General features: G+C 44.7%; 1 protein-coding gene across 1 annotated transcript in view; it reads left to right on the top strand.

Moving 5' to 3' along the window:
- PITPNA (phosphatidylinositol transfer protein alpha) overlaps positions 1–21,147 on the top strand; it is a 181,955-nt gene that overhangs the window by 59,313 nt on the left and 101,495 nt on the right. The window contains exons 5-7 of the mRNA XM_086955213.1: positions 9,816–9,823; positions 11,362–11,436; positions 12,692–12,775. Coding sequence (XP_086811339.1) covers positions 9,816–9,823; positions 11,362–11,436; positions 12,692–12,775 — 167 coding nt within the window. The remainder of the gene's footprint in view (positions 1–9,815; positions 9,824–11,361; positions 11,437–12,691; positions 12,776–21,147) is intronic.

Below are 21,147 nucleotides of genomic sequence, written 5' to 3' on the forward strand. Positions count from 1 at the left end.
GGGTCGAGAGAGAGAGAGGTCGAGAGAGAGAGAGAGGGGTCGAGAGAGAGAGAGGTCGAGAGAGAGAGAGAGGGGTCGAGAGAGAGAGAGAGGTCGAGAGAGAGAGAGGTCGAGAGAGAGAGAGGTCGAGAGAGAGAGAGGTCGAGAGAGAGAGAGAGAGGGGTCGAGAGAGAGAGGGGTCGAGAGAGAGAGAGGTCGAGAGAGAGAGAGGTCGAGAGAGAGAGAGAGGGGTCGAGAGAGAGGGAGAGAGGGGTCGAGAGAGAGGGAGAGAGGGGTCGAGAGAGAGGGAGAGAGGGTCGAGAGAGGGGTAGAGAGAGAGGGGGGTAGAGAGAGAGGGGGTAGAGAGAGAGAGAGAGAGGGGTCGAGAGAGAGGGAGAGAGGGGTCGAGAGAGAGGGAGAGAGGGGTCGAGAGAGAGGAGAGAGGGGTCGAGAGAGGGTAGAGAGAGAGGGGGGTAGAGAGAGAGGGGGGTAGAGAGAGAGAGAGAGAGGGTCGAGAGAGAGAGGGGTCGAGAGAGAGAGGGGTCGAGAGAGAGAGAGGTCGAGAGAGAGAGGGGTAGAGAGAGAGAGAGAGAGGGGTCGAGAGAGAGAGGGGTCGAGAGAGAGAGAGGTCGAGAGAGAGAGAGGTCGAGAGAGAGAGAGAGGGGTCGAGAGAGAGAGAGAGAGAGGGGTCGAGAGAGAGAGGGGTCGAGAGAGAGAGAGAGAGAGGGGTCGAGAGAGAGGAGAGAGGGGTCGAGAGAGAGGGAGAGAGGGGTCGAGAGAGAGGGAGAGAGGGGTCGAGAGAGGGGTAGAGAGAGAGGGGGGTAGAGAGAGAGGGGGGTAGAGAGAGAGGGGGTAGAGAGAGAGAGAGAGAGGGGTCGAGAGAGAGAGGGGTCGAGAGAGAGAGGGTCGAGAGAGAGAGAGGTCGAGAGAGAGAGGGGTAGAGAGAGAGAGAGAGAGGGGTCGAGAGAGAGAGGGGTCGAGAGAGAGAGAGGTCGAGAGAGAGAGAGGTCGAGAGAGAGAGAGAGGGGTCGAGAGAGAGAGAGAGAGAGGGGTCGAGAGAGAGAGAGGTCGAGAGAGAGAGAGATCGAGAGAGAGAGAGAGAGAGGGGTCGAGAGAGAGAGAGGTCGAGAGAGAGAGGGGGTAGAGAGAGAGAGAGGTCGAGAGAGAGAGAGGTCGAGAGAGAGAGAGGTCGAGAGAGAGAGAGGTCGAGAGAGAGAGAGAGGGGTCGAGAGAGAGAGAGAGAGAGAGGGGTCGAGAGAGAGAGAGGTCGAGAGAGAGAGAGAGAGAGGGGTCGAGAGAGAGAGAGGTCGAGAGAGAGGGAGAGAGGGGTCGAGAGAGAGAGAGAGAGAGAGAGGTCTGAGAGAGAGAGGTCGAGAGAGAGAGAGGTCGAGAGAGAGAGAGAGGTCGGAGAGAGAGGTCGAGAGAGAGAGGGGTCGAGAGAGAGAGGGGTCGAGAGAGAGAGGGGTCGAGAGAGAGAGGGTCGAGAGAGAGAGAGGTCGAGAGAGAGAGAGGTCGAGAGAGAGAGAGAGGTCGAGAGAGAGGGAGAGAGGGGTCGAGAGAGAGAGAGAGAGAGGGGTCGAGAGAGAGAGAGGTCGAGAGAGAGAGGGGTCGAGAGAGAGAGGGGTCGAGAGAGAGAGGGGTCGAGAGAGAGAGGGGTCGAGAGAGAGAGAGGTCGAGAGAGAGAGAGGTCGAGAGAGAGAGAGGTCGAGAGAGAGAGAGAGGTCGAGAGAGAGAGAGAGGTCGAGAGAGAGGGAGGTCGAGAGAGAGAGAGAGGTCGAGAGAGAGGGAGAGAGGGGTCGAGAGAGAGAGAGAGAGAGGGGTCGAGAGAGAGAGAGGTCGAGAGAGAGAGAGGTCGAGAGAGAGAGAGGTCGAGAGAGAGAGAGAGGTCGGGAGAGAGGTCGAGAGAGAGAGGGGTCGAGAGAGAGAGGGGTCGAGAGAGAGAGGGGTCGAGAGAGAGAGGGGTCGAGAGAGAGAGGGGTCGAGAGAGAGAGAGGTCGAGAGAGAGAGAGAGGTCGAGAGAGAGGGAGAGAGGGGTCGAGAGAGAGAGAGAGAGAGGGGTCGAGAGAGAGAGAGGTCGAGAGAGAGAGGGGTCGAGAGAGAGAGGGGTCGAGAGAGAGAGAGGGGTCGAGAGAGAGAGAGAGGGGTCGAGAGAGAGAGAGAGAGGGGTCGAGAGAGAGAGAGAGAGAGGGGTAGAGAGAGAGAGGGGTAGAGAGAGAGAGGGGTAGAGAGAGAGAGGGGTAGAGAGAGAGAGGGGTAGAGAGAGAGCGGGGTAGAGAGAGAGAGAGAGAGGTCGGGAGAGAGGTCGAGAGAGAGGTCGAGAGAGAGGTCGAGAGAGAGGTCGAGAGAGAGAGAGAGGGGTCGAGAGAGAGAGAGAGAGGGGTCGAGAGAGAGAGAGAGAGGGGTCGAGAGAGAGAGAGAGAGGGGTCGAGAGAGAGAGAGAGAGGGGTCGAGAGAGAGAGAGAGAGGTCGAGAGATCGAGAGAGAGATCGAGAGAGAGGTCGAGAGAGAGGTGTAGAGAGAGAGAGAGAGAGAGGTGTAGAGAGAGAGAGAGAGAGAGGTGTAGAGAGAGAGAGAGAGAGAGGTGTAGAGAGAGAGAGAGAGAGAGAGAGAGAGAGAGAGAGAGGGGTCGAGAGAGAGAGAGAGAGGGGTCGAGAGAGAGAGAGAGAGGGGTCGAGAGAGGGGTCGAGAGAGAGGTCGAGAGAGAGGTCGAGAGAGAGGTCGAGAGAGAGGTCGAGAGAGAGGTCGAGAGAGAGGTCGAGAGAGAGGTCGAGAGAGAGAGAGAGAGGTCGAGAGAGAGGTCGAGAGAGAGGTCGAGAGGAGAGAGAGGTCGAGAGAGAGGTCGAGAGGGAGAGAAGTCGAGAGGGAGAGAAGTCGAGAGAGAGAAGTGAGAGAAGTCGAGAGGGAGAAGAGGGTGAACGGTTGTAAGGGAGCGCGGTGGAGAGAGTGAGTAAAAAAAAAGAGAGAAAATAAAGCTATGGTCCAGAACGTGTTCTGGAGAGACATGTGTACCTTCTGTAACAACATGGGACTAGTATTCATGTCCTAAGTTGTTGACATAGCCCACGTCCCAATTTCCAGTGCCAAAGGACCAGGCTATTTGACTTAGAAGGGTGCAGTTGGACCACAGTAACACAGAGCTGCACTCCACCCAGAGAGGTAACACAAGGCTGTGTTTGATAGACAGAGACTGTGTCTTGCCCCAAAACAGCATAATGAAGTCTGGCATGATTGCCTCCACAAACTCTTTAGGAAAGTATAATTTGAGCTGACTAATGGGTCCCCTGCATTGAGTGATCATTTGCATAACCACAATTACATACTTAAACTTGAGCCTATTCGTGTTCCAGTGTATCCGCAGTAGCAAATCCCCTTATATGTATAGATGCTAGAGAGTTGGAGCTTTAGGACTGGAGGCGTAGTCCTGGAAACACCCTGTGACTGAACCCAATTTCTGTGTGTAGTATTACATGTTGTCTTGGTATTAAAGTGCTTTTCTGTGTGTACAGGAAAGGCTGTAGTCTAAGCATCACATTATCGTGTCTGTTGCTTTACTGTTTAGTTCAGAGATCTTGCCTTCCACACTACCTCCCTAAGAAGCCTTTCATTGCTCGACCTAACTACCCTGAGAGACCAGTGTGGTCAGGTGTACTTGGCCCAGTTTGCAGAGTTAGTGGGACGGACACTAGAGGCAAACAACCACAACAACGCTAGTTATGCTTCAGCAGCCTGTATGTGCCATGTGGCCCCCTTGTATGTGAGATGAGTGGTTTTACTTTTGGCACTGCCCCTCGACCGTTCTGCCCATGTAAGCAAGTGGGTTCATCATACGTCTGGCAGAATTTCACAGAGTCAGACTCTGCATATGAGTAGCTGTGCTAGTGCTGGCATCGGTAGGAGTTATGGACTCTGCAAGTGGCTTAGCTGTGCTGTTCTCAGTGAACCGTATTTAGCCATGCACTAAGTTGGGTTACGTGGGAGGTGGCAATGGACAGTCCTCTTGTAAGCTGATCACAGATTGCATCCCATGACCCATGCATTCTGTACAGCAGCCCAACGCTCTCTAAGTAGGTTTACACTATGCAAATACCATTACATGCATGTGCATAATTGGTATTGAATGTGAAATGACGGGGTTTGCTGCTTTGCTGTTTACAGAGTACAGGTAGGTTCCAAAATAAATGAATGTTGCTTTTCTCTTCCAGTGGACATACCATGTAACTGTTTGTGGATGGACGATCTATGCCTGTGACCGTGTACAGTTCTTGACTTGTATGTGGATGGTTTTGATATGCTGGTGCTAGTGACCAATTTCTACCCTTTAGAGTGGCTCTGATCTGCTGCTTTCGTGCCTTCTATGCAAGTGTCCACATTCTGCTGTTGGCAGTGTGCAGGTCCTGGCTCTATATGTTAGTTCCTTTGACTTTGTTCTGCTGTTAGCAGTGATCGAGATATATGCAGTTGTTGCCCACACATGTTTGTAGCTTTCCTCTCCTGGTGGTAGTTGTCAGTCTCCTGCCTTTGTATGTGTGTTTGTTAATTTAGGGTGTTAGATCAAATTTGGTCTTGTTTTTGATGTGGGTACCTTTGCTATCTATGCTGGTGACATGGGAGCCTGTTTCAAGTTTTTCTCTCCATGGTAAATAATTCAGTACGCTTCTTCAGGCTTCATGTTTCTCGTGCCTGGAATGATACAATGTGAGAGGTGAATGGCGGCACACTTGGCAACTTCGGGTCTTTATTCCCTGCCTACTAAAGAGAGTGCTTGTTCCTTCTCAGATGATCTTTAAGTGCAGTTTCATCTCTGATTGGTGGAAACCAGCTGGTGGCTGACAGTCTGATCTCCCTGTGAAGCCTGGTTTGGGCTAAAGAGCAACAATACCAGGCAGTTTCACAAGAAAAGTGTATTTCTATTAGCTCAGCTACATAAAGTGAGCAAGAGTGAAATAAACATGATGGAATATGGATATAGGAGTTTTTAGAAAGAGGAAGGAACAGAGTACGGTAGTTTGCTATTCACTTGTAAAAATGTAAAAATGTAAATTGATACTTGTATAGCGCACTACTCACCCGTAAGGGTCTCAAGGCACTTGTACGAATACCGCTGTGGAACCCATCCTGGCTTTCCCTGGGAGGCGTCCACTCCTGGGCACCCCCAAGGTGGAGTCCAGGCATCCTTAGCGTTGTGGGGGCCATTGTGGAGATTAAGCAAGCTATTACCCAGAGTTGCAGAGTGGGACTCCATGATTGGAATAGGCACGAGGCGAGAATTATCAGGTCCATGGACTTTTGAGCCCAATTATCAGGTCCATGGACTTTTGAGCCCAAGACCCGCCTAGACCTCTGCATCAGGGTCTGCCGCTCTAATCATTGTCCTCGATTAGAGGGTTGTCATCCATTGCCTGATGAAGTCATGGGGGCAGGTTTTGCCAGGTTGCAGGCAAAGTCTGATATTGCCAATTGACATGCAGCTGGTCATACATTTCAAGTTGGCAGGAAGATAGTGATTGATTGTGCCGAATTCTGAATGGGTTGGGTATTACTAGTAGAAGGTGTGTGGGCGGATGCTGCATATTGTTGAGTTATGGCTGAGGGACAAACATTTCCAGATGGTGTGTGAGTTTGAATGTGGCTCGGATGTGGATTTTACGCTTTTGGAGCAGTATGGGCATACTTGTGGTGATAGCTGTTTTCGGGCTGTTATAGAGTTGGCAATCGCTAGGTAGCAGGAGTGAGGCTTAATAGAATGTATCTCAAACCTTTTAAGTTGCTCAAATTGCTGGGTGAAGAGAATTTGTGGTAGGTGTGGGCAGCATGTGGTTTAGATTTGGGCAGGGGTCTCGTAAGACGTACTTGTGTTAATTTTGTCTGAATGAAGGGTTGCAGGTGGTATCACCATTTCACTGGGTTGTCATGGTTTGGAGAGCACAGAATTGGACATGATCGGATGTTGTGTGGTTGCCTTGGTCACATAACAAAGTCTTATGGGTTCATTAAAGAATATATCTTTGTGGTGAGATGTCCTTGATTCATTTTGTCTGTTTCTGATGAGCTGCTGAAATCAGATGACAGGGATTTATCAGAAACGCATTGTGGGATAGGATTGAAGAGTACTGTCTTGCACTTCTTGAAAAGTGCGGGGTGGGAGAATGCGGGGATGGTGGAGGTTTAACATTGCAGGATGGTCCTTCGTGGTGAGAACTGAGTAATAGGGTGGAGAATCTCAGCGTGAAGAGTGTCAGAAGGTGAGGAACCCGCGGGACAGAAAGTCTGAAAGAGAAGGATAACCCTGCGTGGAGAGTATTTGGCGATTAGGTCTGAGTGCAGGGTAACACAGGAGTCATAACATGCAGGTTTGTGGTGATCCAGTCTATATAGCAGTGGCCAGGTAGTGCAGATTGTTGGGAGTCTTAAATATCACAGGTTTATGTGTATTAGAAATAATGGTAACTTTAGTAACCTTTCATGGCAAACTTGTTGCAACAAATACAGGGCCTCACTACAGTCGAGCTCCTTTTCGTTAGCGTCACTGTTGTGCTATGTTTCACTCTTTCTTAGGGCTTGCTCCAGTTGTTTCTTCTTCGCTATCACAAACCATTCTCTACCTGCCACCTCTGAGGTTTCTGGTAGCTACCCTGTGCAGTGTTGTGCCATGAAGAGAAGGCCATAGTAAGACACGGTTTCCTCCACGAACTCCACTTCCCCTGCCTGCAGCTTGGTCCTGTCCAGCACCCACTGTGGCATTCTGAAGCAGTAGACTAGAATACATTTTTGGCTGCTGCTGTAATAGCAAAGCAGGTTTTCAGACACTGGCAATCGGAGGAAACTGGACCATACTGTAGCTATACCTCTCCCTCCTCCCTATTCGCAAGAACCAGACAATGTAGGGTTGCATGGTTTACTTTTTACAAAGCAAAAATACTAGGCATTAGTTCAGATATTGCACTGCGGAGAGATGGTGGAGTTGCAGGTCCAGCTTAGGACAAACTTTCTCTGATACTAAATTTGATTGGCCTTTCCCAAAAACATTTCCTTCCATTTCATAACTAATTAAGATTGATGAAAATGAGAACTGTTAGTTTTAGGCACTTGATTTAAAAAAAAAACAATCAAGTAAAGGCTTACTCTAAGAGAACAGGACTTTATAAATCACCTTAAATGTTTTTATAGCAAATAGGCATTAGCGTTTTTAATACTGTTTAGCTATTTGGGCAGTGTTATTTTTTGAGAGAGTGTTCTGTTGATGTGTGAAGCAATTATTCGATTTTACGACAGTATTTATGCCTAAAGCTAGTCAATGGTACAGAGAAAATCTAAACCAGGCATAAGTGACCATATATACCAAAGATCACTTTAAATTTCCTTTACAATACCATCTCTTTCAATGTAGTTCTCATTAATTTCCCCTCAGTCTTGCGCATTTGTGAACCTCTTTTGGCCTACAACTCGCAATCACACTTTCACCTCCCTACTGAGGTCCCAGATGTGATTATCTTTTGGATTCCCGCATAACCAATTAACTTCATTACTTCAACAGGTTTTGAGAATTTTGAAGCAGACTTACCACCCATATGCACATTCACACATCAAATCTCCCACACACACACCTTGGTTATCTTCACAACTTTTGTACTGTTGTGCTATTTTTTCCGCGCTTTAACCAACCTCTTTTCCTGTGCTCTTCACTCACCAGTAGAAGCTGTATTCTCCTCTGTAGATTTCCTTTGGTATACAAAGGGACGTGTGTGATAGCTGGCTATCATTCATTCCTATACCTACAGTTTAAGTAATGAGTAGTCTTCTTGAACTAGCCAGCTAACTTCACATTTGGGTAGGAAAGCCCCACATAGAGGGAGAAGCAGGCTCTTGCTCCCGTTCTGCCCTAGTTTTAGCAGACTTGTTGGAATTCTACTGCTGAGTCAGGTAGGGAAACATTCACTCAAAACTTCCCTCCTTATTGGGTGCAATTGCCAAGGCTTTTATCAATACACTACTGCCACCCACAATCCCTCAAATTCTGATAAAAAAAATTGCAGTAACCACTCTCTCTTTGGTTGGGTTATTGTCCTTGGGAATCTCTCCTTTCAGCCGAACTAGGATGTGCTATTGAGGTCCTCTAACACTGGTTTGTGATGATGACAAAGTGTGGTTTACAACTTTGGCATGAGTTAGACCACTATGCCTACTTGCTACCTAAGCATATCTTGGAAGAGCATAGGTTTGCAAAGAGGTAGCGGAGCATAAACTGCTAATGCAAGAGACCACATCAACACCACTGTATGGTCCATGAACACCAGCTCCATGCTGTGCTGCACCTGGGTGAAGGAGGGTTAGGACAGACTTGCTGTTTGATGTGATAAACGTGTTTGATCCTTTCACAAAAAAGAGGGATCAAATAGAAACATAACCTTTGCAGTTAATGTCTGATTTTCATGAATCACTTTAAGTCTAAAGACCAGACCAGTGAATCCCTCTTCTGCCTCAACTTAACAAAGGTCAGGCAATGTGAGAAACACCAAGCCTGCCCCTACAGACCTCAAAAGAGGTTTAAAACTCTACTGACTTGAACCAGCAACCCGGTCACTCTATCTTGGGGGATGCATGCTCCTCCGTTATGGAGACAATGTTCCCTACCATCAACGATTGCTGCTTGTCACCAGTGGGGGAAAAATGAAGGGCTCTGGGAAGTACAATATTTGTATGTTCTGAACTAGACTCTTCATTCCAAAAGATTGTGATGTTGACACTGGTGTATGTATTAATAACAGTTCCGTTTAACAATTGCTTATGTTCTTTGGATTTTCAGGATGCACATTTCTTGTTGAGGTCTGTAAAGAAAACCAGCAATTCCTCAGGTTTACTTGGGGGTAGGGGGTTGGGGAGGTTGAGAAATTAGCCATTGGCTTGAAAGCTGCTCTGCAATGACTACACAAAACTAGTGTCTTTGATGGCAGCCTTTTAGCAATTGTCACATGTCCTTTACTAGGCTTCCCAGGAAAATTAGCGATGCAAGAATGCTTTAGAAGGCTGTTTAATTCAAATTGGCCCTGGTTCTCCATATCCTTTTCTAGCTCTTGTTTGCAGTGAGAGCACTGACATTTCTTATGTGATTAATAGTAATAATAATGATAATAATAAAGATTCAGTACAGAGGAGGCACTCTTAGCAAGGGACAAGTGAGTGCACTCGGCTTCCGCTAAATTGAGTTTCATCCTTTGATGGTCTGTATCTTCTTCTTATTACCCAGACGAGTATTCCAGTCAAGAGATACTGAAGAGGAGAAATGGAGGATAACAATGTGACAAACTACTTTGACAGTTCACCCATCGGATAATATTGGCCATATTTATATTTTGTTGTACCTAGTGCTTAAACTCTTTGAATGCGTTTTAGCTCCATATCTCGGCCACAGGAACTGCCAGCACAATCTAGTTTACTGCCTTTTTTAAAACTGTTAATAGTTATGTTACCCCTATTTGTAATGGATAGCAGCAGCTGGACATTCAGTTTCTTCAGTGTTACTTATATTGTATTTTTAAATGGTAATGTACTAAGCACTTGGGAGTATGTGGAAATTTACCTGGGTCCAGGACAACCGACATTCAAGAAATGATGAATATGAAACTGTCACCTGTTCCCATAGAGAATAGTTTCTAATATGATTGGGTGTATACCCTAGTTGTGAGTCGGCTGTCATATGATTGTTTAGGTTTAGCTTTTAGTTGATTTGTGGGTATTTCAGATTATGAAAAGATGTTGTTTGTGTTGGAATTTTGCACTGATATTTCTGCTTTTAATGTGGTTGTTTTCTTTTTTCCATGTTTCCCTGTTTCTCTCAGTTATTACGGTGAGTGTGTTACCTTTTTTCCGTTATCAACTGGTTATTTTCTACTCATTACACCGTATGTACGTACATGGTCTCAAAGAACTCTTCAGCTGTGATACTAATGGGAGCATACCTTCTGCATAGTCCCATTGACAGCGTTGTCACATTTTGGCTTTCTTGATACAATCTATATCTCTCCTTTTCAGTGGTTCAAAGTTGAAACGTGCATACAGTATGTATTGCCTTCTCTCCTACCTGTGATATATTGAGGAACAAACACATTGGTAGAATGAATGAACACATTTTATTGCTTACGACTAATTCAAAAATCACTAATAACATATTTGATCAGATTTTTATAAAGCAGGGTACTGTAACTTGGATGGTTTAGGCTCCAGTTCTCATCACTGCATGCCTGCATTGTGAGTAACACTGCGATGTTTATGTCCCTTATATTGCACTCTTGAAATCCACAGAAGCACGCCTGGATGCTGCTAGGTGGCTCCCTTACTAGGAAAATCAGACTGCATAGACTGGGTCGGTGTTAATTAGAACTCTGCTGTCAACATCCTTCCTGTTTTTTTTATGCGAATTGACTTTTTTCTCCTTTGCCCTAGAAGATGATGGGAAGGGGAAACAGTAAAAAGAGATTTGAAAATGTTCAGGACTTGTACTTCTGAGCACCCATTTGGAAAAGGGGGCTTCCTGCGGCTTTGAAGGCTCAACTGAGAACCTCTTAATTTTTATAGGTAACCCTGAACCCATGATTAACCCCACTCTTAATGTGTGGCTTTGAAGGCCATAATCAGCCGACTCCCTTTTATTTGTGTCTCAGGGGTTCTAATAAGCCTCTCTGCCCTCTTCTGCATGTGGTTCATTAGAGGCTTCAATTGAACCCTTAGCCTCCTCAATGGTGACTAAAGTTAAGAGGTAGTCCAACAGCCCCAGTCCACCACCCCCAGGTGGTCTGATGACGTTGGCCAACCAATCTGTGAACTAATTATGATCCCCTACTTTCTTGTGTGACTCCGAACCATCCAAAGGAATGGTCCCCACCACCTTTTTTTTTTTTGTCACCTACAAAGTACACAAGGCCCTTCTTCACTTGAGCTCTGCCCCTATTCATGACGAGATCTTCCCTTATGTATGACTCTGAAGGTTCCGGTGGAACGACTTACAACTTTGATGAATTTGTCTCAGTCATGGTTATCACAGCCACATCACATGTGACCCTAGCGGTGTAATTCCGAGAACTTCCTGCCTTTCTCCTACTTCATAAGTGGTTCTGAATGCCCACAAGAGCCCACATCCACTCTACACATCAAATGTAATTTGACGGGGTGCATTCTGTGATTCCAACATTGCTGTGTCTGTGGGAAAGATAATCCATCTCCTCACTTCACATCAGATATGAATTGGGGCCAATCTATACTTCCAAGCCACAGACAAATTGTGCAGGAAGTCTCTGCTTTTCCTTATTTAAGTGGTATAAAAGTGCAAGTCTTTGAGTAAGTACCAGCTGAGGGGTAAACACGCTACCATTTCTCTTCCAATTACAGAATGAATACATGAAAGATGATTTCCTCATTAAAATTGAAACTTGGCACAAACCGGATCTGGGAACACAGGAGAATGTAAGTACAGAATATAAAAGCAAATCTAATCTCGGTTTAGCCCCATACCTACATAATGTAAAAAAACTCCTCTTTCATAGTGTGTGTTCTGACATGTCTACCTTTTATTGTGCTGGGCAGCGGTTATGTTCTGTATATGTGTAATGTGTGGCACAAGTCCACCCTCCTCAAGCACCAGACGTAATGGAAGTCCCCCCACTCGAGTGCTTAAGTGAGGATGGTATGGCTTAAAGCTTAGAGCTGTATTCTTAGGTAATGTTATGCTTTCAGACTATTAGAATATAATCTCGGACCTTCTTTATTTTTTGCATATCTAAGACCTATCAAATAGCTCTCTTCCAGTGGTACTTCACAAAGTAATGTGGTATTCCCTTGAGGTGTCGTGGTCACTAAAGAACCCTTTATCAGTGCCTTCACTTTGGATAGCTGCATGTTGGATTTATGTAACAAAGCTTATAAATATAGGGATATCCTTTAAGTGAGTGGTATAAATAGTCTATGGGTACATGTTTCATTGCCCATTTAAAGTCTGGTCCTCACCCTGACTGTTCTGCTTCAGGGCTACTTCCAAACCGCGTCCCCTTTTTCCTGCTAAACCCGGCATTAAGTTCTCACCTTATGAAGCCAATGTGAAATTATACTATCCTGATGAAAAAAGTAATTATTCCTGTTTGTTGTAGAGGGTTGCACTTATCTCCATACCCTTGTTCAGAACAAAGGCAGCATGTGAATTAACTTTCTGTAGATGGCTTTTTGTGTTTGATAAGTGCTATGTAAACTGCTAAAGGGCATTGCAAAATGACAAACAAGTAGTGACCATCTAATAATTAGCTTCCTTTAAGTGTACAAAAGCCCAAACTTTCAAATGCTTTCTGGTGTTTTTTTGTGTCTTTTGTTCCCATTCTTTTTTCACTTGCTCCCTTCGTATTCCCAGCATTGACAAGCAACCATAATTAAGTGTATAAAACATCTCATTCCATGAAGTGAGGTGTTAATCTCTCATTTTTTATGCTGCAAACCTTAAGAACTAGTTTTGACTCTCTGGAATGTGCAGTTGTGTTCTGGCAGATGAGGTAGGTGACCAAAGTTACATTGAAGTGAAAATATAAAAATGTAATTCTTGCAAGGGCAAAGAGACTAAGTATTTTATTTGAACACAAACCTCCTTCAACAGTCTCTGTGTACCGTTTCTCTCATTGCGGATCTCTCATTCACTGTTAATTGCTAACAATGTAGCATGTCTTGCCTTTTACAGGTGCACAAGCTGGAGCCTGATGTATGGAAGAATGTGGAGGTAGTTCATATTGACATTGCTGACAGGCACCAGGTTTTAACGAAGGTGTGTTTTGCTCATGTGTGCCATTTTGTTATTGTACTACCATAGACCTGACTTCTGTGTATACTCTATATCTTTATCCCAGTCCTCTTTCCTGTCATCCCACAAGATCTTTAATGCCCCACGTTTCACTGTCTGCTGTTGTACAGAACTGTTATTGATGCATTGTTAGGGACTGACATTATGATGCCTTATAGGCCTGTACAAGCGCATGGTAGCGGGTTGCATTATTTGGCATGTGCAAGCAATATGAAACAACTAGATATTCCCTCCTTGAATATTATCATGGACACTTTAAATTCCTCCCTTAACCTCTCTACAGTTCCCTCAATCTGGAAGCACGCTTTGGTCAGTCCACTTTTGAAGAAACCCACAGCCGACCCCAAGATACTGGCCAACTACCGACACATTTCACTTTTACCAGTCTTTTCGAAACTTCTGGAAAGACATATTCATTCTGTTCTAACTTATTTTACTGAAGAAAATGTTCTCCTTCACCCGTCACAGTCTGGCTTCAGGGCAGGTTTCTCCACAGGGACTGCTCTGCTTGGGGTAACTGAAAATATCCGTAAACTCCTGGATGAGGGTCAAACGGTCGCACTCATTCTTCTCACATGGAAAGCTACTCACAACGTTAAAACGAAATGGCATCTGTGGGACTGCACTTGACTGGATCAGATCTTTTTTGACAGATCGGACATTTCAAATAACTTCCTCTCTGGCCTGCTCTGATACGTTCTGCGCCCCCTATGGAGTACCCCAGGGCTCAATTTTGAGCCCTCTACTTTTTAACTTATACCTCCGTCCGCTGGCAGACGTGGCGGACAAATCAGGACTCACCCTTATGACCTATGAGGATGATTCGCAGATTATTTTTTCCCTATCCAAATCCAGCCCCTCTGCTTTTTCCTCCCTTAGACAAGGTCTCCACAATATCTTCAGCTGGATGTCTAACAACCAGCTGAAGTTGAATGGAGAAAAAACTGAGGTCCTCCTCCTGGGAAAGAACCAACACCTATGGAACTCCACACATTGGCCTACAAGCTTAGGACAACTTCCCCAACCTACCACTCATGTACGTAACTTGGGGGTAGTTGTCGACAATGCCCTCTCCATGAGACAACAGGCCAACAAGGTTGCTGGCCTTTGTTTCACCATCATAAAGTGGCTAAAAAAAATCCTGTGGATGTTGCCTTCCGCCACCCAAAAGACCGTAGTCAACGCCCTTATAACTTCTCGGCTTGACTACGGCAACATCCTGTACCTCGGTTCAAATCAGGCAGTAATCAGGCGACTGCAATTGGTTCAAAATTCAGCCGCCAGACTACTATGCAATATCCCTAAATCCTCCAGCGTATCCAAACACCTGAGGGACCTGCATTGGCTCAGGGTTGAGAACCGGATCAGGTTCAAGGCTCTGAGCTATATGTTCAGGATTAAAGCTGGTACGGCGCCAATATATCTTCAAGCATTGGCCTGCCCTTACTTTCCTAATCGAAATTTACGCTCACAATCTACAGCTACTTTTTGTGTGCCCAGGTTTAAATTAGCTAGAATGGGTGGGAGGTCCTTCTCACACCTGGGACCCACCCTCTGGAATTCACTCCCTTCCCACATCCGCAAGGAGGAAAATTACGTCATTTTCAGGAGAAGCATAAAGACCTGGTTGTTTGAGAAATAAATCCTGCTTGTTTCATTTGTTTGCACCTATCCTGTCTTATGTCTCGGCGCCGGGAAACCCTTTTTGGGTAGCTGTGCGCCTTATAAATGTATAAAATAAAATAAATAAATAAATCTTGCTTTTGCATAAGAGATATGATTACCCATTGCAGTATGCTAGCAGCAAGCTTTACCAGGCTAGCAGTATGCCTCTCCGGATTGGTGTACCAACGGTGTGCCTCCGTTAGGCAGTGTTCTAGAAGAAAAAGTTACTTACCTGCGGTAACGATCTTTCTCGTGGAAACTCTACCTAAGGTGGAACTGGAAAAGTTGTGTGAACTCCATGATTCAAAGAAAGCCCTGGAGGGGAAGGTAGAGGCACTGAGAAAGAAGGAAAGGAAGATGTAGAGAAACCGGATCAGGAGTACAAGAGTGTTCACCAAAAGGCCTTGGAAGGTGAGTAGTCCGACATGTTAGGGGTTGCAGGATTCAACTTAGGTGGCGTGCTGCCCATCTTGACTTCTGAACTCCCCTGACCTTGAGACTCTTTACTTCTTTTCATGGCCAAAATTTGTACATTAACTGATTAAGCACCTGCTGCCGACAAAGGTCTGCTTCAAGCTACTGTTCACTTGTTAACATCCCAGATAGATAGGTTTTGCCCTTAATCCTCCTTGGATCCATCAACTGGGATCCATTGAGTTGGACAGTATTTGCACCTTTTGGTTTCTTGATTTTTAGTCTGATATCCTATTAAAGGCAAGGCCTGCCATAGGAACAGAGCAATATGATCAGTATAAGCTTAACCGTAGAAGCCTCTGTGACGGGCGGCAGCTTTTGCTCTTAATTAACTCCTGCACTCCAGTTTTCATTTCTCAGCATATGGAATCAGTGGCGCTAGATTTTCCTGTAGTGCTAAAGATGCCTATATTTTTAAAAACAGGACACACATTTCCAGATTCTGCTGGACAGTTGTTGAGAGAAAGTCCAGATTTTTGGGGGAGACAAAGGATGCAATTATTATACAATAACTCTTGTTGCCTTTTCTTTACACTGCACATTAATAGGACATCACAATTCCCCCAATCCTACTCTTCCGGACAGGAATTTGCAAAAGGACGCCACCCACTGTAAATAGGAGCAGCCCACCTTGAATTCCCCTTTTCTTGATGGTTTAGAGTCTGTTGTCCAGGGAAGAAATTAAATGAAAAAATATGAAAAGCAGCAAAAAACATAAGTAGAGCCAAAGGACCTATTCTTGTCTGTTGAAACATGTCTAAAGGCTTGCTCATGTTGGTTGTCTAATTAAAAGTGGCACTAGAATAACGAAGACAAAATGTTACCACAGGTGTTGGGGTGGGTTCCAGATAACGTGTTGGGTAATATTTGCCCTCTTCGTCTTTGATAGGATCTGGATTACCCTTAGTCAACTTTCTAGGATATTCTGCAGTGTAGCATGTTGCATAGGTTTACAATAAAACTATTTAAATGTAGACACTGTTAACCTATGGACCTAAGAATCTTTTCCAACCTTGCTCCAGCCTAAAAAGCCTTAGATGACATTACCCCAATTGCAGATTACACCCCAAAAAAACGATATTTACCACTGGCATGACCCCCCCCTTTAGCCCATCTGCAAAGGATAGTAGAAGATACTCAGAGCTATCAAAAACCTTAGAGGAGATGTTACGTTTTCAGTTACCTGTATGTACTGCTTGAGTCATCTCGCTACACATAATTGAGGGTGGAAAAAGAAAGTTGGAAAAGATTTTTTACATAATGTTTGATATTTTTGAATAATATCTGATGATATTTAACAATACCAGATGCTCTATAAAAAAGAAATTTGACCTTGAAAAAGCCTGAGACCTGCATGCCAACTAGGGGGCGAAACTCTTGTTGGCTAGTTTGTTTGCAGCACGGATCTTCTAAGAACGTATTGATTTTTAATAAATGGTATTATCACTAACACAATTGATTGGAAGCTCTCCCAAAAAAGCATTCCCATATCTTCTGATTCTGTTTGAAACTGTCTACTTAAATCCAATATTTTGGTTACCAAAGTAACCATTGTGGATTGCCAGTGAATCAGAGATATGTATGTTGGTATCATGACAAAAGGAAAAGTGCTAAGATTTTCACCAGACCAGTCCTGAAGAAAAGCATCTGTTGTTGGTGTCATAGCATCTGGTCTACGGCTGAATTATTTCCTTAACTGAGCTGTCTGTCCTGAAACAAAAAAATCTGTCGAAGGGACCCCAAACCTTGTTTAGGGCGGGGAATATTTGACGGTTCTGACAAACTCGCTGTTGTCTTATAGAGCCATCCAATAAGTGTCCGCTACCATATTGCATGGAGCCAGAGGGTATTCTGCTACTAGAGAAGACCACTACTAAAGGCAAAACTCTCAGATCGATCCAGCTAGTCCTGCAAACAGCCTTGATCTCGTTCCCCCCTGTCTGTATATAAACCTGACTGCTGTGCGGTTGTCCATCTGAAAGAGGACCACATACTTTTCCCTGTGTGAGTTTTAGTTTTTTTCCAGGCTTCGAATTGCGAAGGAGCCTGCAAGAAGAGAAATCTACTGCTGAGCCAATGTCACCCTCTGTTGCCTCTTGATTAGACTTAGCTTTGATCCTAGTAACAACAATATCTCCTCCTCTTAACCCACCAGAAACTCCCAAAATTCCATCCTCCTTGAGGGAATCTATTCTGATTTCTCTTTGTTTATAATAAAACCAACAGATTAGATCAACTGTATTGCCATCTGAACTTACATCGCTAGCCTGTCCTAGGAATATCTTATCGTGCAGGTACACCACCATCCTCACCCCTAAGGCTGTGAGGGTTGTTGTCAGTGGTTTTAATAGCTTTGCGAAGCACCAAGGAGTGCAGGATACCCTGAATGCTAGAGACCTGAATCTGAATGCCTGCTCTTGGCTCAAGAACTGCAGATATTTCCTGTGCTGCCAACATATTGCTACTGTTAAATAAGCATGGTGTATATCCAGTTGGATCATCTTATATCCTGGCAATAGAATATCCCTGAGACATATGATCGTCTCCATCTTGAAATAGTGGTAAAATACGAAGTGGTTTAAATCTCTCAAGCTTACCACCAGACAATTATTATTATTTGTTTTTTGTTCTTTTTTTAAACCAAAAATATATTGCTGACAAAGCTGTGGTGTGTAGGAGACACAGTTCAAGTGATCTCTTCTGCTACAATTCCTGTGTCTCTATGGTAACTAGTTCCCACCACTGTTTGGAAAACTGTATTAGTGCAGGCCATCTGGTTGAACTGGGAATGTATAAAAACCCTTACGTGTTTACAATACCCAAGGGTTATTTTGATATTAAACCCCACTGTTGAACAGTGAGGGCCAAATTGTCCCCAGGGGAGAAGACTCGCTGCTTATCTTAACGTACTCCTCCCCATGCTAGGCCTCTCCTGATGAGAGAATGTCCTCCCCTTCTCTGTCGGAATAAAATTGGACTGAAATATGCATATCGCTGGCAGTAATAGGGGCCTCTTGTTAGTGCTTATTTAAATATTTACTTCAAGTAGGGGTATGCATGTGCATCTATTGTGATAAAGGAATTTGGTTGGTTAAGGTCTTCTGCAGGAATTGCTCAAGCAAGTGAAAAGCAAGAAAAGGAGTTTCCATTCATTTAAATTCCAATACTTTATTTAGATCAAAACATATCCATAAAAGGACACATCACATTTCAGCAAACAGAATACACAATTGCATTGTAATATCAGATATAAAATTGAATACATTAAAACATTATTCACAAAGTGCACATCGTATTGCGGGCTTGCACAGCAGTTAAAAAAAAAAAGCGCCTACTCTGAAGACCAATTCATCATCTTCCAGGAGGAGGATAGATCTATATGCAATTTCGAGGTGAAAAGGTGAATTATTAAAAAAAAGGTATTAAAAACTATTTAGCATATTTTGTATAAAACTTACAAAAGAATAAAAAATGTAATGTAGTTTGCCCGCTCTGGCCTCACACGGGCAAGGCAAAAGATGAAAACCGAGGGGAAAACAAAGTAAAGATTTCACAGTGCCTGCTCTTAAGCGAAAAAAGGAGTTCCCTCTCCCACCGACCTATAGGTTTTGTAAGGTAGCTAGCCAACTGGTAAGAAGTATTCTCGATTGACATAAAAGCAGCTACAGTTGGTTTCTTGGACTCTAGTCTTGCCTTACTGTAATACGTATAGACTGCCGTTCGAACTTCTTTTTTGCTAACAGTATCAGTCTCATTTGGGCTTGCAAAAATGTGTTCGTAGTTAACCCTGCCTAGACTTGAACACACCTCTGCTAGAAACGGAATATCCATTCCCTTTTCACACTTAAGGCTATCTCCTATAATCTCTTGTGTGAGGGTAGCCGCAGGGTTTTTCCAAATGGCTAGCCAGAATAGGGCAGAACGTGCCTGTATGTAGTCTTCCAAGTAGTGTAAATTCAATTTGCTGTGGCAAGCATATTGGGACGTGGAGTTGGGGGCACTCAAAAGTTTCTGCCAGAACCTATTTTCTTCTCACTAAATACTGCAGCTCCTTGAGAAGCCACAGACCTCTGCGCCATAGATTGCCGTGGGAGTGCACTGGAGTTTACTTTTTTTTTAAAGAGCTAAGACAGCCCCGTCATCTTAGGTTGTGGTAGGCTAAGTACTGAGTTATTAGATTTGGAGAACTTGTTCCTACAGAATGCCATGTGGTCAGACCAGGAACCATTAGCAGCAAAAACCAAACCCAGATAGGGGAAAGACCTAGTGCATTGTAAATTTTGATTGCCCGCGGAGATAGAGTTTAAAAGGGCACTTCTTCGGTCCGCAAGCCATTATAAAAGATTTTTTAAAAGGTGAGTGCAGGTGAGCTCCACTAGCCTGTTTTGCGAAACGTCCCGTGCTGCGGGAGCACTCAGGAGCTTATATGGCACCGGGAGGACTGGCACGCCCCACTGGCTGGTGCCGCTAACAACCACCACCAGGAACACTGGGGGACCGAGTGCTACCCCAGCAGCCAGAAGCCAAGAGGAAGGTGAGTGCAGGCGGGCTCCACTAGCCAGTTTCGCAAAGCGTCCCGCACCGCAGGAGCACCCAGTAGTCTTTATGGTGCCGGGAGGACTGGCCACGCCTCCTGTGCTGCCAACAGCAACCACCTGGAACGCTGGGGGACTGAGTCCCACCCCAGCAGCCAGGAGCCAGAAGACAAGAGGAAGGTGAGTGCGGGCGAGCTTCACTAGCCCGTTTCTTGATTTTGTTCAGGTGGCGTATACAAGACGATGCTTTGTAAAATAAAGTGAATACATAGTCTTAGTTCGCGCGCCAATACCCGCGCCCCTAATCCTCCATAGACCTATGTCTTCGCTTTAGGCTTTGCGCTGTATTTATAAATACTGCCTTGTTTTGGGCTGTCCTTCATACTTATTAGTGAATTTACAAACAGGAGATTGGGGAATATGTACATTAGTTAGTTCTCTTCACAGGACCAGCCTGCTTCTTCACGCACATGCTAGCCACAGGCAGCCAGAGCTCTTACAAGAGTTTTTTTTCATGGGCACTCTCGGAGCCCATCTTTATCCTAGGACTCTTAACTGTTGATTACTTGATTGTCAGTAGAAGAGCAGGGCAATAACTGCCCAAAATTATGAAATATGTAAAACTCAAGTGTCCAGGTCAGTTGACATTGCCTATGGGTACCTCTGTGCTGAGTTCCCTTGAATTGGGCTGATGCACAATTTTTCTTTAGAAACCTTAATATTTCAGTCCCTTCTCTCACTGGACGGCCAGCCTGCTACCTATTGGTTGCATTTTACTTTAACGCAGTGCTAAAATAAATCTTTGTGCAAGCTCCACCCAAACCATATATTTGGGTGCTGGACAAACCTTCCATATCATTGCCTTTGAGGATTAAACAGTTTTGAATTTGATGAGAATAGATAGCTATGTTATATATTTGCAAATTGTGTCTAGGATTAGTGAAGGACTGAGGAAAAAGTATGTAGGTACACCAAGTTGCTTAAATTCCAAACTAACACTGAAGCCTATTGTGAAAATAAACCATTGCTTTTATTTACGTTTTGTGATGTGCCAGAATCCTTCTGTGCCTCCATACTGAATCCAGCTACAAAGGTTTGCTTACTTCTTTTAATTATGATTTAGATAATTTCCTCCTTCAAATTCGAGGAACTGCTGACAAATTCGTCTATTTGAAGGATGTTTTCATTTGATTATCCAACAGACGCCCTAGACGACACAGTTACTGAACAGCGCATAGGTTATTTCACCGGATCGAATAACTTACCAAACCTTGACCATACAATAATCTCTTCACACTTCATGTTGCTGTACCTGTTTAGTGATCATCCTCTGTCCTCACAACACTTTCCATCCTTAAAAATAGATGTCTTTCGATTTGAGCATGGTTTCTTGTTGAACAAATCTGCCTCCTCTCCTGGCCCAGTAGCCCTTTCATTTGGGACAAAACTGCAAAGACAGTGTAATGAGCATTCCTTGTTCTAGAGATGTTGATGGCTCTTTACAGGATTTTGCTTTAATACTTGAGCCCTTACTACAACAGGTTGCAGATTGATGTGGCTTCAATTGTTGCCTCTATCCTACACTGTTGTGTTTAATATTGTGGGATGGTGGATATGTTATTATTGGGAGAGGGAACACGCTTTATTTTGCTACCATTACAT

The sequence above is a fragment of the Lissotriton vulgaris genome, chromosome 2_1 (assembly GCF_964263255.1).
Source record: "Lissotriton vulgaris chromosome 2_1, aLisVul1.2, whole genome shotgun sequence".
NCBI lineage: Eukaryota > Metazoa > Chordata > Amphibia > Caudata > Salamandridae > Lissotriton > Lissotriton vulgaris.